The sequence below is a fragment of the Lepidochelys kempii genome, chromosome 9 (genome assembly GCF_965140265.1).
Source record: "Lepidochelys kempii isolate rLepKem1 chromosome 9, rLepKem1.hap2, whole genome shotgun sequence".
NCBI classification, from domain to species: Eukaryota; Metazoa; Chordata; order Testudines; family Cheloniidae; genus Lepidochelys; species Lepidochelys kempii.
Window position 1 is genome coordinate 50,432,383 of NC_133264.1, and position 16,665 is coordinate 50,449,047.

Sequence of the window (16,665 nt, forward strand, 5' to 3'; positions counted from 1 at the left end):
CAGCAGTGACATGCTTAGAATCACAAGCTAGACTAAACCTGACTTGGATCTCTCTGTGTTGAGGTGTGGTGGAATCACTGAGTCACAGAGCACCTGCTTCAGAATCCAGGACTCTTAGCAGCAGCACTGAATACATAAACTGAAAATCTATTATGGTCTGTTATCAGGTTACTCTTTTTTGTTGTAATGGACTGGGTGTGGCAGAAGTTCTCAAACTGCACCTCATGATTTGTCCAGGGAGAGATGGTTGTTCCCATCCTTGTTTCCTGCTGCTAAATTATATAAAAAGACCACTAAAAATACATTCCTCCTATTACTTTTTTAGGTAAAAACTGTTGTAGTTGCCCAAGAGATGTTATTAGAGATTTATGAATGAAAAGTGATGCGTAACAGCTAGGTATTATTTATTATTAGTCAATGGAAGGGGTGGTTTGTACAATTATGAATGGGGGGAGGTAGCTCAGGAGAAAAAATTCTTATGAAAATAACCTTGGGACAATGGTTTATGTGTATCACTAGACAGACAAGATGGGTGAGGTAATATCTTTTACCGGACTAACTTCTAATATCCTGGGACCCCCGCAGCTACAACTATGCTGCATACAACATATGTGTGTCACTGTCCTCTACTGGAGAGAATCAGAACTGTTTCACTAAGTTATCATTTACTGCTCAGTTTCTTAATTATCTCAAGAAGTAGGGGCCTGTGCTTTTCGAGCAGCAGCTCTAGTTTGACTCCAGGAAGTTCTGAGAGGCCAGGTTGTGCAACAGAGTGACAACGGCAGAGTACCTGGAAGACCACAGATTTCCTATACCATTGATTACAAATTGTTATACTGGTTAGGGTTCAGTCTTGTCTGGCCCTAATTATCTTCATTGCTAAAATAACTTACCTGTTTGCAGGTGACCTCTGTCATCCCATCACTAGCGGCTGTACCAATTCAAGGAATGCTTTTTAAGAATAACTGCTGCAAATCATATGGTACACATGCAGTAATTCCTAATAGAAAATAGGTAGAAAGACTATTTCTGTTAGGATCCTGGATGGTGGGAAATTACTTTGGCTGCTATACAAAAGTCATGGGACCAGCAGTCAGTCTCTCTTCCTCACCAAAAGAGAGCAATTTATGGTGTAAGCAAGCCTGGGATTGCTAACCCTGTCCCTTATATGTAACTCATATTAATTCTACAAGGGAAGTACATTGCATTGACATGTGTGAACTACTGCTTGGGTGTGCACACATATATATACATACATGTATATGTATGTGTGAGGGGTTGTGAGTATACATATATGCACTCATGCATTCATAAGTATGATACTATGTATGCATTTGTGTGATTTTGTATGAAGTCTTTTCATAGATTCCATGGCTAGAAGGAACCACAGTGATCATCTAGTCTGATCTCATGTCTAACATGTCTTGTATATGCATTAGCATGTTATGCATATCCATTCCTAGGAAAATACGCCCCCAACATATGTATACATACGTGCAGTTTTTTTGTACATGAACATGTGTGCTTTTGTGTATGAGTCTGAATTGTTTCGGGGCATTTATGTGTACACATTTAGTATGCCTGTATATTACTGCTGTATATGCACAAGTATGTGGTTCCTTTGTTTTTGTGAGCATATACAGTTGTGTGTTTTGTGTATCTGCATATGTGCAAAGCTGTGTATGCATACATGTATGCTCATTCACATTTCTATGTTTTTGGGCAATGTAGGAGAAAACAGAACGTATGTATACTTTGTGCAAGTTTTCTTTCATGTTTTGCGCACAGGTTGCGATGTGGATAAGTGTGTATGTGGGTTTTCAAGATGGCTGTTTAGAGCATATATGTTTGTTCATGTTTTTTCATGTACCAGCATATTTGTGCCTGATTTCCTGTGTGCATGTGGTCATACATGTTTATGCAGGTACCTGCATCACTGTGTATGTGTTCATTTCTACATATATGTAGTGTCCATTAGCTATGCATATGGGTAGAGCTATATACTTCCATGAACGTAGGTGTGTGTGCGGGGGCGGGAGGGCAGTCATGAGCACACACACATAGGGATCCAAATATTTGTATACCTCTATGCAGCCTCAGTTTTCCCATCTTTAAAATGCGGGTAACAATACTGATCTCAACCTGCTGGTGAAAAGTGTTATTGCAGAGCTGTTATTGGATTATCTGTACTTGTACCTTTGGGTGTCTCAGACAGGGGAGCTACCACTACCCAAACCACCACATACCTTACTTGCTGCCTCCCCATGGCAAAGGTGCTTCTGGCGAGCAGTTGTGATTGTGGCAGCCCCAGGCCCTTTGACAGGCAATAGAACACCAGGGCCCCTTTCGCCCCTCCCCCACTCTCCCTGGGAGCTGATCCCGGGGCTCTGTGCTGCCCCTCCCCATAGGTTCTGTGGAGAGCTCTCCTGCTCTCTTTGCCCCTCCCCCAGGGCTTTTTGGGGAGCTGTTTCCATTCCCTTGCCCATCCCCCAGGTTCTGGAAGGAGCTGACCCATGGGGCTCTGTGCCACCCCTCGCCCCAGGTTCTGCAGGGAGCTCCCTCTTCCCCTTTACCCACCTCGTTCTCAACACCACTTGCTTCGCCCCTCCCCCCGTTGGCGTCCTCCTCCGCCGTTTCCGGTTCCCCGATGACGCACATCCCAGCGCTACCTGCCTCCGCCCCTAAAGCGCGCCCCCGACGAGGCATTGCTCGCGAGCGCGCCTCGTGAGCGCGCACCGGCACGTGGTCCTGCCGGAACCAATCAGAGGCCAGGGATTTGGGGGGCGAAGCGCGCTCTCGCGGACAGTTGCGGCGGGAGAGACGCGGGAGCTGGAAGCGTGACTGTGCCTCTTCCCCGCTCCCGCCAGGCCGGACCCGTCCGACGCCGCCATGTCCGAGGAGAAGCCCAAGGTAACGGCTGGGGCCGCCGCACGCGGCGCGGGGCCGCTGGGCCCACGCCGCTCCTCCGCGCCCGGCCCCGGGCGGGCTCCCCGCCGCGCAGCCCGGGCCCCGCAGGCTCTCTGGGGCCCGCCGGCCACGCCCCACAGCGGAGAGACCCGGGGTCCCGCGAGGGATGCTGGGAGCGCGGCCTGGCTGCGGGTCGGGCCTCCCTGGGGTCGGCGGCGACGTCGCCGAGAGGCGCTGCGCCGGACGGAGGTGCTGTCAGGGGGAGCGTCCGGTTCGCTTCGCTTCGCTTCGCTCTTCTCGGCTCGCCCCGCCCCCGCCTTCGCTGAGCTCACGCTGCCCACCTCGGCAGCGCGTTAACTCCTGGCCTGCGGGGTCGCTCCGTAGGGGAGGCAGTTGTGTAGTGAGTAGGGCCTGTTTCAATGGACCTGGGGCTTCGTGGTTAAGAAGGCAGGTCAAAGACCTACACCTTGCACTGGCAGCAGAGAGTGGTGAGGTCAGGACGGACCTCGGTTTCTGGAGGCCTTCATTCCACGGTGCTAAAGACTGGCCCCAGAGCGGAGTTGTGCACCGCAGTCTTCATCCTGGGTCTGTAGGCGGCCTTTCTAGCTCTCTTGGGCCCATGCCACAGAGCGCCTTGAAGATAAGACCTGAGACTTTGACCTTGATTTGAAAATCTGTATGCAGCGACTAGTGAGCGGAGGAAGGGTTTGAAGTGCTAGCAGTAGCCTGTGTTGCTGAGGAAGACACATTACAACATTCCCTGCTCGTGGAGTTTGGTAAATGCTGAAGAATACGTGCCCAAGTACGTTGCATTGCTCTAGTCCAGCTGAGAAGCGACAAAGTTTGGCCAGTTGACATGCTTTCATTGACGTGCCCTGACGTTATGGGATTGCGATAATGTTAGTTTGAGAAATATAACCAATTTTATAAACAGCTACTATACATCTACAAAACATAGAATATTAACAATTGGAAAAGTGAACTTGCCACTTCTTTATCTGGAAAACCACATGACAGCTATATTGCCATTTAGGGGCTTGTCACTGAAGAAGAAAAGATTTTTACCAGAGGATGGAAAGCTGAACCGATAGAGGTGGGATCAGTTGATGAGCCAGCCTCTTCCTAGTAGTCCCAGCAGTCCCCAGGGAACGTACTTGATACAGGCTCCACCTGTGCCTCTTTAGTGGAGGCATGGCCAGTGGGTACTTACTAAGTTCTTTGATTCTGAAATGTGTGGAAGCTTCTGAGTTTCTTGCTCAGGGTTAAAAACAAAATTATGGTTCACCAGGACCTTGATAGTTCTTTGGGTATTAAGAAAAGCAGTTTAGTATGATTGAGTCCTCACTGCAGGTTGTCCATATATTGATAATTCTGGATGCTGCCTTGTTTCAGACTCGCTATTGCTATGACTGTCATCTCTTTGAAAATGTGAGTAGAAGAGACCAAAGGGCATTACTTACCACAATCAGTTGTCCTCAATTGTGAAGTAAATATAACACGGGTGAGCTGAACTAAACAGAATTTAAAGGTAGGTCTCTTTGAGATTAACAGAGGGAAGGTATTTTTCAGAGATAATTCTTGAATGAGATGAGTCACAGATTCTGTGCAGAAATGGGGTTTATGTACTACCAGATTTAAGTTGAAATGCCATGTTCTTTGTATCCACAAAGAACCTTGAATAGAAACTGAAGAACTTCTTGTTGGCTGGAACTAGAACAATCATTCTTAAATAGATGATATATGAGGCACTGTTAGATTGTTACTTTATGGGGTGGTGAGGAGGCCAAAAAGGAAGGGTGTGGGAATTACTGAGAAGACTTGCGTGAATAATCTTCAGAGCACATCTGTCAGGAGGTATGGTTCAGGAGGAGAAAGTTCTTCAGTCTTCCTATGAAGACGGTGAGTTCCTTGGCTGAAAAGATTTTGTTCTCTAGAGAAGACACCACAGAGGGGCTTTTGGCTGGTGGAGGAAAAGAGATGTGGCAGCTGAAATTTTCCCTTACGTTCCTGAAAGAGGATTGGTTGGGCGAGATCTCATTCAAGTCTGAGGAATTCGTTGGTGTCTTTTGGGGGGATCCCCTGAAAAGTGTTATCTCACCAAAGGGAGCTTGAATGACAGAGGTGAGGCTGGTGGGCAAAGGAAAGCATCCTGAAAAGCCTGCAGTCATGGTGCTGTTTCCATTAGTTGAGACATACACCCTCAATTGGTCAGTTCAGTCCATAGTCTAGGAGTACTCTTGGCAAGTGAGACTCAGCATCAGTGAGGAATCCAACATTTGCAAGCAGTGCTTTCTTCCATCTCTAGCTAAGAGACTCTGCCCCATCCTGGTGGACAAAGACCTGGCCTTAGTTATTCATGGCTTTGGCACTTCTCAGCTGGACTACACCAACATGATATACCTGGGCGTGAAACCTTCAGAACTTAGGAAACTCTTCCTATTGCAGAAGGCTGCAGCCCATCTCCTCAGCAACACAGGATACCATGAGCACATCACATCTGTATTCTGTTCTCTAATCTGGCTTCCCATAGACTAGAGAATCAAGTTCAAGATCTCAGTCGTTATCTTCAAAGTGCTCTTTAGCCTGGGCCCAGGATATCTAAAAAATTGTCTAAAGCTCAGGTATGAAGACCATGGTCGACAACCCCACTCCTCTGGCACAGTGGAACTCTCAACAATAAGAGTAAAGGTTGTCTGTGTGGGAGACCAAGCTTTCTCCAGGGGTTGTCTGAGACATTGGAATCAGCCAGCCCACCCCACCCCCACGACTAAGTACTACCTCAAGCCTCACCACTTTCTGTTCCAAGTACAAGGTGCATTTCTTTCACCTTGCCTTCTCTACTATAAACACTTAACAACACATATTAAAAAAGCAGTGGATGTGGGAGCAGACACTAACTCCTCACTTAACGCATTCCTGAAAAATGCAACTTTAAGCGAATTTAATTTCCCATAAGAATTAATGAAAATAGGGGGGGTTAGGTTCCAGGGAATTTTTTTTGCCAGACAAAAGGCATTATATACAAAGACAGTATAAGTTTTTAAACAATTTTAAATAAGCAATTTAATACAGGCACTGTACTGTTGTTGGGAGGTGCCCCTGCCTTACCCCACATGCAGACAACAGCTCACTGCAGACAACAAGGCAGCTGAAGGTGCCATTGTAGACTAGGAAGCACCTTGTACAGCAACAGGGGCAGCTTTCCCTACTGTGAAAGCACAGGCACCGCCTTTGGGGGGGGGGGGTCAACCCCGGGCCTGCCCACTCCACCCCTTCCCCCATGCCCCCACCATTGCCCCGCCTCTTCCCACCCCCGCTTCACCTTTTCCCCGGAGCACGCCGCATCTTCGCTCCTCCCTTCGTCCTCCAGCCTCCTGAACACCGCAAAACAGCTGATTGCCACAGGCAGGAGGCAGGGAGGAGGTTGCACGCTGCATCCTTGCTCCTCCCCTTGAACGCCGCAAAACAGCTGATTACCACGGGCAGGAGGCAGAGGGGGGATGATGCGCGCCGCATCCTTGCTCCTCGTCCCCCAGCCTCTTTAATGCCTCAAGACAGCTGATTGCTCAAGGGGGGAGCGGGGGGAAGGTGCTGATCCGCAGGGTGTGCTGGCGGATGGGAGGCCCTGGGGGAGGTGTAGGGGAGCTGACGGGGGGGCTGTCAGCCCACCTTGTTACAAATTGTGCAATGCTGTCTCATAAAGTCGCTGCTGTTCTGGAGAATCCTGCAAGCTGTGGACAAAGCAGGTGGCCAAATGACATTATAAGGGAGCATTGCACAACTTTAAATGAGCATGTTCTGTAATGGAGCAGAGCCGTAACATTGAAACAACGTTAAGCGGGAGGACCTTAAGTGAGTTACTGTACTCCCCTGAACATACTTCTCCCTCGTGGAGAGGATGAGAGACAATATATGACAGGTGTGTAGTCACATCACTTCGCATGCTACTGGAAAGTATTTGGATATTATCATGATCCGTGCATTTTAAGAACCTATATAGAAAAGAATGAGATTGTCCTTGGAGGTCTGTGTCCAAAGCTTTAAGCCACATATTGTGGCAAGCTAGAATGTAACAGGGAAGGGTTTTAGTGGAAAAACTAGCAATGATGTAGATAGTTATACAGGAAGCAGAGTGCTAACTTGTAAATCTTTAGCTTTTTCTTGACTTTTGCAGGCAACCTTAGATTTAGGGTGATACATGGACTGTATGATAAAGACATGTGAGCAAAGACTGGAGATTTAAAGTAATTTTGTAGGACAATGGGCAAATATTCAAAGCTGCACCCCAGTGTGCTTTTAAAGTTTTGGTCCACAAAATCCATAATAGTCCTTGTTCCTTTTATTGGGGTTAGAAACTTCATGTGCTGAAAGCAGTCTTGAGACGAAGGAAGGGAGAATCAATCTAGGGGCCAATGAGGACTGGACTTGACAAGCTATATTTGATATAGCTTTTCTGTGGCTCTGCAGATAGATATTTTCCTCTCTGAATTGTACCCTTCAGAACCTGGAATCTTTTCTAGAGACTGTTTTGGAGAAGATCACTTTCTTTCTTACTGCTGCTCGTTTGGAGGAGTGTGCCGTTTTAAGGAAAGGGTGAAATCTCCACCTGGTAGTGGAGGATCTGACCTGAGCTATGGCACTGGCTTACTTGGAGAGCTCACCTGTCTTCTGCTGATAACTTGGGTGAATGTTTCTGATAGTTGTATGATTCTTAAGATGAAGAGCGTGATTAGGACTTTGCATTCTCTGTACTTAAAGGACAGTCATTGCTCTTTAAAAATCTTAACTGAATTTATCTGGTGCTTATCTGGTAAGGTGGTTGAACTAGTGAGGCTGTGTTTGATGGAAACGTCTGTGTTCTCCTTTGGTAGATACCAGGACTATCAGGAAAGAAAAGGGCAGGATTATGTCTTGACTGTCAGAAGTTATCTTGTTTCTAATAGTAGTTATGTTTGGCTCAAATGTTTAACACCAACAAAAGATGGGAAATAAAGAGATGACTGTTTCAAGTTTCCAAAAATATTAGAAAACTATTATAGTACCCAAATATGTGCTAAGATATTTTTGTTTTGTGATAGCACCTAGATGTCAATTGAGAAAGGGGTCCCATTTTTCTAGGTAATATACAAACATAGTGATAGTCCCGGCCCCTAAAAGTTTGTAAGCTAAATAGACAAAGGGTAGGGCAAAGGGATATAAAATACAAATAAGGTGAATCCAGTGATGGTTTGAGAACATGTTAGTGCCTTGGAGGTTTTTTGTGAGGGGGGGCATTGTGATTAGGTGGGTTGAGGTTAACAGAAAGAGGAAGGGAGATGGAAAATGCAGAAGGGGGGGGAGTGTGGAGGGCAGATGGAGTGAGATTTAAGAGAAGAGACCATGAGGGAGGGGGGTAGAGTAAACAACTAATCAGCAGAGGAATGTCCAAAGGAAAAACTAGAAAACAGGTTATGTCTACACTACACACACCTTGTGGTGGTGTGTAGGTTATGTGTTACTACATACTGCTGTGCAAAGCAAGCTGTATCCACGCTGCAGCGTAGCTACATGTCAGTGAAGGCTTTGGCAGGGGTAGGAAGTGCGGAAAGGCTTGGCTCTGCTGCTTCTCTACTGCCAGAGTCTTTCACTGCCATGGGGAAGGACCCCAGCTTTGGGGAGGCAGCTGCAGGACAGGTAGTGCTTGCGCGAACAGAGAGCCATGTTGGGTACGCGCAGGGTTCAGGCATATTGTTAACTGACCTAAGCAGTGCCTGTCCATCTACGGTGCTAGTTATTAACAGTGCTAGGGGAGTATGTCGTCTATGTACTCTACACACTACCAAAAGGAGTGTGCAGTGTAGACGTACCTTTAGATGACATCATCATGTGTCCGATAATGCCATCTGCAGCTGCTTCTTTGTTTGTTGCCAGCTGAGACTTTAGCTGGTTCTATGCAGCTTCCCCAGAGCCACATGGTTGTGGGGAGGGATAGAGCCTGGTGTTCCTAGGGGCAGGAGTTCTCTGTCTAAGGAGTGCTGGGAAAGGGAGGGAACCTGTTGGCTTCACTCGGAGCTCATCTTCCCCTCCTCCAGTGTGTTTTACCTGCTGCAACTGCTTCTGCTAAGTGCTTATCAGAATCCTGCCTCTGGGAGCTTGCAATCAAAATAGATGACACAGAAAAAGGAGTGGGGTAAATGGAGGCAACACAAGTTTCAATATTCTTTCATATTCTCCTGGTTTAGGTTTTGTACCCCTCTGATTGAGAAAATCTGAGGGGTAGCCGTGTTAGTCTGTATCCACAAAAACAATGAGGAGTCCAGAGGCACCTTAAAGACTAACAGATTTATTTGGGCATAAGCTTTCGTGGGTAAAAAACTTCTGTATCTGAAGAAGTACGGTTTTTTACCCACGAAAGCTTATGCCCAAATAAATCTGATAGTCTTTAAAGTGTCACCGGACTCCTCATTGTTTTTGAGAAAATCTGTATATTGTTAGCCCCTGGGGGAAGGGTGAGGCCAGGTGGCTACTTCATGATCTCAGGACAGATTAATGTTTTTTTGTTTTTTTTTTTTTCCAAAGAAACATAGTTCAGAGATTTGGAACTGACAGCATGGCTACCTTGATTGCTGAGGAAAAATATATGTGTGCTGCCAGAGATGCTAATGTGTGGTTTCTGGGCAATTCCTGGATCACAATGTTGGAGAAGTTTGCAGGAGAGTAGTAAGTACACCATGACATGGAGATTACTAATTGCAAGTTGATTTGTGTGGAGAGAGAAAAAAGAGGTTGGAATCATGTTTTGCCCACTGTGCAGTGTCTCACTGGTGACTTAAGAGGTTGTGATGTGTCAGACATGGTGATTCAGTGAGGCAGAAATTATTTGGGCCTTATTCCTGGTGTACTGCTAACACAATGTATGAGTGCAGATTTGGACTGCATCAGTGACTTGTGCCCAGGAGCTGTGATAGTTTCCTTTAATTTGGCTGAGCCTCTGAATAATCACTACAGTGACAATATGAAAGCTATTAATAAGTGTTGGAAGAACATTAATTGGGAAATTGGAGGGTTCATGGCTAATTGAAAATTTTGTATTGTGTGACAGAAATATTTACAAGGCCTGACACCTCACTGTTTCTTGTAGTTGGGGTACATCTCTCGCACAAGGGTCAGAAAGGATTTTTCAAATGTACAGAGGGTTTTAGGATGTATGATCAGTACTTTCTTACGCATGTTTCAGCACTTTTGAGAATGACTGTGTAGGTGGTTACATTATTTTATTTTTTTTTAGATTTAACAGAGTTTTAAATGTTTGTTTAGAATCATAGAATATCAGGGTTGGAAGGGACCTCAGGAGATTATCTAGTCCAACCCCCTACTCAAAGCAGGACTAATCCTCAATTAAATCATCCGACTGATTTTTGCCCCATATCCCTAAATGGCCCCCTCAGGGATTGAACTCACAACCCTGGGTTTAGCAGGCCAATGCTCAAACCACTGAGCTATCCCCACCCCCACCCCCACCCCCACCCCCACCCGGTATATGCTTATATATAGTTGGTTTGTAATAAATGACTGTGACGTTCCCCTTGAGTATTATCTGGACCAGTGATCTGCTAGGCCTCTCCAATCCTTGACTCTGGGAGCCAGCCTTACCCTGCTCTGCTGTGAGAACTCCCACTCCTGGGCTGTTCACACACAGCCTCTGGCATGTAAGCTGCTCCCAGCTACTTGCAAGCGAATGACTAGCCAATATCTCTAGTCCCAGACACAACCCTGGGAACCTCTGTCTTGCAGTGTCCAGTTATGCCTTTTGGACGCTGCAAGCTTATATAAGTTTGTCAATTTAACAAAGAAAAGGATATGTACCAGGCTTGTACTCCCCAGGGGAGTCTTTGACACGCCTCAAACCAAATGCATCGCTTCAGGTAGAATAAACAGATTTATTAACTGTAAAGGTATATTTAAGTGATTATAAGTCAAAGCATAACAAGTTAGATTTGATCAAATGAAATAAATGCAAAATGCATTCTAAACTGTTCTTAACACTTTGTGTCCTTAAAAATTTAGATGCTTCTCACCACAGGCTGGCTCTCTCCCCTTTGATCAGCGCTTCAGTCTGTAGGTGAAAGAGAGAGAGCACGGCAAAATGTCTCTCCCTTGTATCATGTCCTTTCTTTCCTCTTGGCTTTGCCCCCCCACCCCCTTTCAGAGTCAGGTGAGCATTACCTCATCGCAGTCCAAAACTGCCCAAAGGAAGGGGGTGGCTCCCTCGAGGGTCTAACAGATTCTTTTGTTGCTGCCTAAGACAGTGTCAGTTGTTTCTGGGAGGCTGGGCTGGGTTTGTCCTATCCATGCCCTAATGAGGTGTGAACTGTCTCTGTTCTTGGAGATGTTTCAGAGTAACAGCCGTGTTAGTCTGTATTCGCAAAAAGAAAAGGAGTACTTGTGGCACCTTAGAGACTAACCAATTTATTTGAGGATGAGCTTTCGTGAGCTACAGCTCACTTCATCGGATGCTCATGAAAGCTCATGCTCAAATAAATTGGTTAGTCTCTAAGGTGCCACAAGTACTCCTTTTCTTTTTGTTCTTGGAGAGTTTTTGCATGGGCTTGCTTTAAGCCATGAGGATACATTTTTAGCCTCATAACTATATACATAAAATTATAGCCTATAACCGTACTGTAACAATTACTATAACATCACTATAACAACCATGCTCAGAGCATTATGAGCCTTCCGAAGACACCCAACATGACAAACTTTGCATTGGATACCACATAATTATTTTATAAAGATGAACATGGGGGTGTAAGGTGTTCCCCTGAGGTACAGAGCGTCACAATAACAGTTCAGCAATTAAAGTGCTTGCGGTCTATTATGCACCTGTGTAGGCAAGCATGTTCAATTCAGAGTTTGAGGACAGTGGGATAACTCAGTGAATGACAGTTATTTCACTGAAATTCATGTCATAAAGGAATGTGACGCTTAACTTTCACATTTGAAGTAGTTGTGAGCCTTGGCACAGGCTGATTGGGCCACGTTATAAACTTTGATTTACTGAGGAGTTCCTCCATCGCCCCCCACCTTCCTCCTCCTGCCTCCCTCCCAGAAAAGTTGCATCAGGACCAAGGAGCAGCAACCCAAGCTCATAACACATAGAATCATAGAAGATTAGGGTTGGAAGAGATCTCAGAAGGTCATCTAGTCCAATCATCTGGAGTTCTTTGCTCCAGAACTCAGAGGTGGCGAGTTGCATGGCTGGGGATTCTGTGCAGGGTAGACAGCATTAATTTGTTTACCTAGGCATGCAGTACTGGGTGCATTGTATTATTTAGGCTTGGTAGGATTCGATTTAAATTGTTTGTTAGTTCTTAGTAAATGTGGATTTTGCCTGATGCACTGAAATTGACAACAAAAATCTTTTGGCCTCTCTGCACTGTTTGCTTGTAGGGATCTGCGTCACTGTTCCTGTGGCTGCACAAGGAGCCCTCTGCGACGCTGTTGCCACAGTCCTGCTCACTTACTCACTTGCTGTCTGGGGATGCGGTGGCCTTCCCCTAGCAGGAGTCATTCAGTAGCATGGTGGCCTCCCCTGTGGCTGGGAACTCATTGACCTTGCAATCCAGGCTGAGGGGGTCACTGCTCTGCCCTGCCGGGACCATAGTCCTCTCTATACCTTGCTCCTGCAGGGATTCAGTACCTTGCAGCTGTTCAGGGAGGCCCTTGCAGCACCACTGTAAAACTGAAAATGTATTAAATTGTGCCAAGCTTAGTGGTGTTGTAGGGGGAAAAGGTCTTTGCATAATATTTATGTGGGATCTACTCCTTTCTCTTGACTGGGACATACAGGCTCCCATAAAGCATTGTCTTATTGCTAAGCATGGTGTCTGTCCTTGAGGGATAACCATTGCCTTCCTAAAGGCGTTTGATGGGCAGTTAAAGGCTGAGGACCTGGAATTCAAGATATTCCTCACCCACTCCAGGGGACCCCCATCTAACAGCTGCTCCTACTTGAAATAGTCAAACAAATGTCTCTCTAAAGTAAACTTTAGAAAAGGGTGTACAAAATTTCTCTTACACTTTTAGAGACTTGCAGATAGCTAGACATAACATAGCAGCCCAAAACAAATCCTGGATATCCACTAATGGGACATTTACCTGTTTCATGTAATTCACCGGAATTCAGATTGCATGGGGAGGAGAGGAAAAGGGGGATTAGAATCTGAGAGAGAGAGATTAAGTGCTTTGGACATATTACTGCATCCTCTGTACTCCATAGCAATGGATTGCAAGGTACCAGATCTAGTTAGAGCAATAATTTTTATTCTGTTGTGATTGAGTCTTTATTTTGACTTGTTTGATAAGTAAGGAAATTTATTTCAGTGGTATACAGGGTTATGCTCAGAATAAGGAGTGTCTGCACAGCCACGGGCATGAGGGAGACAATGGGAAATTCTGGCTGTGTGTGCGTGTTTGTGCAGAGCTACTGATAAAATTATTGCTGTGATGCAGCTCAGAATAGTCTGTTGGTCAGTCAGTTGTTACCCAAGGTAGTGCATGGCATCTACTAAGTCTTTGGGAGACCCAAGCTGTGAACAGTATTTAAGAACACATTCACTTCTTTGCTTGCATAGATGTGCAACCTGGAAGGAGCACAATGTGCATGTGCCAATAAAGAACAAAACCAAGAGGGTTTCTGTGCAGCCACTTATGCTTGTCTAGGTAGGCTGAGAGAATGCGCTAATGCCATTGCCTCTGGTGAACACCCCACCAATGACATTTTTAGTCTGAACCTTTGTACACCTGTGCAATAAAGATTTAATAACTCATTTTGCTTGGTAGAAGCTGTCTATGTTATAGCAGATTTATATATTATGGGGAGGCTTACTGTGAACACAGTAGGATAGTCAGTAGCCGGTCTAAACAAATTTTTATGTTTTATCCAGTGGGGGAAGAGCCAGGGGCAGAGGCCTGAGTGGGTTCAGAGCAACTTTTGGGGGGCGTGTCCTTTAACAGTGTTAGTTGGAATCCTGGGCATGAGAGTGAATGGGTTGTAAAAGGAGGTGAAGAGCTTGTACATTTCTTACTCCTGGGGGGATTCTGCACCAAAAAATTCAAAATTCTGCATATTTTATTTGTCAAAATAATGCAGTATAATCACACCAGTTTCAATTGTTTTAGTAATTTATTTAAATTACAATACAGAAAAAAGTCACAATAACTATTCAGCATTTCCCAAACACATGGAAGGTAAGTTGTAAACAGTTGGTAACTAGTACCAGGCATTCCAATTATAATCCTGGATTTAATTTAAATTAGGTTTCAGAACACCAAACAGCAAAAAAAAAATTTTTATAAAAGTAGAATGTCATTTTAAATTGCTGAGACTTTCACACATGAAAGTCATACCGTTTTGCTAATCATTGTCCTGGACCTGGCTGGGTACTTTGGGAAGTGCTTGGTTCTGATTTTCCTGACATTTTGGGCACGTCTACACTGGCAAAGTTACAGCGCCGGTCAGAGAGCGCAGAAGGAAAACCGCTGTTGTGTGTTCACACTGACAGCTGCCTGCGCAATAGCGTGTTCACACTTGCAGCGCTATTTGGAATGGTGCACTCTGGGCAGCTATCCCACAGAGCACCCTCTTTCTCTTTTGCAACTAAGACTTGTGGGAACACGGAGCATCCTTGGTCCAGTCCCAATGCCCCTTGATGCGTTGCTTCGCATCCCAGCAATCCCTGTGCTTCTGTCCATGTTTGGCATTATCTTTCAATGGTTTCTGTACGGCGTGCCCTGCCTCTTTCAGGTTGCAAGAATGGATCCCTAACTGCTGACCAGTAAGCTGCTCGCTCTGACCAACACGTCACAAGTGACAGTGGAGTTATTCCTTAAACTACAAAGGCAAGAGGAATACGAAGTTGATCTTGCCATACATAGTAGCTACAACAAGAGATTGCTTGTGGCATTCACGGAGGTGCTGACCAAAGTGGAACACCGCTTTTGGACTCGGGAAACAAGCACTGAGTGGTTGGATCGCATTGTGATTCATGTCTGGGATGATGAGCAGTGGCTGCAGAACTTTCGCATGAAGAAAGCCACATTCATGGGATTTTGTGAGGAACTCGCCCCAGCTCTGCGGCACAAGGACACAAGAATGAGAGCTGCCCTGTCATTGGAGAAGCGTGTGGCAATTGTACTGTGGAAGCTGGCTACTCCAGACTGCTACTGATCTGTCACTAACCAGTTTGGAGTGGGAAAGTCGACCGTTGGAGTCGTGTTGATGGAAGTTTGCAGGGCCATCTATCGCATCCTGCTCCGAAAGACCATGACTCTGGGCAACGTGCGTGACATTGTGGATGACTTTGTATAAATGGGCTTCCCTAACTGTGGAGGGGTGATAGATGGCACTCACATTCCAATTCTGGCACCAGATCACATAGCCACCAAGTACATTAATCGCAAGGGGTATTTCTTAATGGTTCTCCAGGTGCTTGTGGGTCACCATGGGTGTTTCACGGACATTCATGCAGGCTGGTCCAGAAAGGTGCATGACGCATGCATCTTTTGGAACACTGGCTTGTGCAGGAAGCTGCAAGCAGGGACTTTCTTCCCGGACCAGAAGATCACTGTAGGGCAGTGGTTCCCAAACTTTAACAACCTGTGAACCCCTTTACTAAAATGTCAAGTCTTGTGAACCCCCTCCTAAAAATGAATATTTCCAGGGATTTTCTCCTTTATCTGAGAATAAATTATAAAAGCAGTGATCTTGGAAATATAAAATTTATTTTTATGACATGCTTATTACACACTATTATTAATTACTTATTACAGTATTTTTGTTACATTATGAAAGCGGCAACACTCATCCAAGATCTCGCTTTTGTAGCTTATATCACTTTGAAAAGTCTGTTATAAGAAAAGGCTCCTATGTTTTATCAAGGAGTATCAGATGTGAAACAGTTTGAAGGTATTTAAGACGCCAACTCAGAGTTCCTCCAACACAAGCATTCAGGTCTTGAGCAGTCCAGTACAACAAAGCTTAAACTTGTTCTTCATCATAATTTTAAAAACAATACTAACTGCCTATTTAATTTTTAAAATATCCACCTCCCTGTTTTATAAGGAGTCTTGAAGTTTAAATCTCCTCAGTGTGATAAATATGTTTGCTTTGATCTGCTTAGCTCTTGGAAGTCCAGGGGCTACGGGCTGCTGGCCCCGTGCTGCCTGAGGTCACTAGGGACAGCTCTGACCGCCATTAGGGAATTTTCCCCCGAGAACCCTCTGTAACATTTCACGGACCTCCAGGGGTTCTCGAACCCCAGTTTGGGAACCACTGCCATAGGGGAAGTTGAAATGCCCATTATGATCCTGGGAGACCTGGCCTACCCTTTAATGCCGTGGCTTATGAAACTGTACATGGGGCAACTTGACAGCAGCAAGGAGCAGTTCAATAACAGGCTGAGCAAGTGCAGAATGACTGGAGTGTGCATTTGGCCGTTTAAAAGCCTGCTGGCGATGCCTGTATGGGAAGCTGGACATGGCTGATGACAATATTCCTATGCTTATAGCTGCGTGCTGTACGTTCCATAATATTTGTGAAGGGAAGGGTGAAAGCTCAAGTCGGGGCTGGACCGCAGAGGTTTAGCGCCTGGAGACTGAGTTTGAACAGCCAGAGACCAGGGCTATTAGAAGGGCACAGCACGGGGCCATAAGGATGAGGGATGCCTTGAGGCAGCAATTTGAAGCTGAAAGTCACTAATATTTGCTGCTATGCTTGGG

The 16,665-nt window shown here is 45.6% G+C and overlaps 1 protein-coding gene and 1 long non-coding RNA gene across 2 annotated transcripts in view; one reads left to right on the forward strand and one right to left on the reverse strand.

The window, feature by feature from the left end:
- LOC140917443 (uncharacterized) overlaps positions 1-2,905 on the reverse strand; it is a 24,123-nt gene extending 21,218 nt beyond the window's left edge. Inside the window, exons 1-2 of the long non-coding RNA XR_012160832.1 lie at positions 2,578-2,905; positions 894-1,000 (exon numbers count right to left, since the gene is read on the reverse strand). This is a non-coding gene — a long non-coding RNA (uncharacterized lncRNA). The remainder of the gene's footprint in view (positions 1-893; positions 1,001-2,577) is intronic.
- SUMO3 (small ubiquitin like modifier 3) overlaps positions 2,744-16,665 on the forward strand; it is a 26,658-nt gene continuing 12,736 nt past the window's right edge. The window contains exon 1 of the mRNA XM_073360318.1: positions 2,744-2,910. Coding sequence (XP_073216419.1) covers positions 2,890-2,910 — 21 coding nt within the window. The 5' untranslated portion in view covers positions 2,744-2,889. The remainder of the gene's footprint in view (positions 2,911-16,665) is intronic.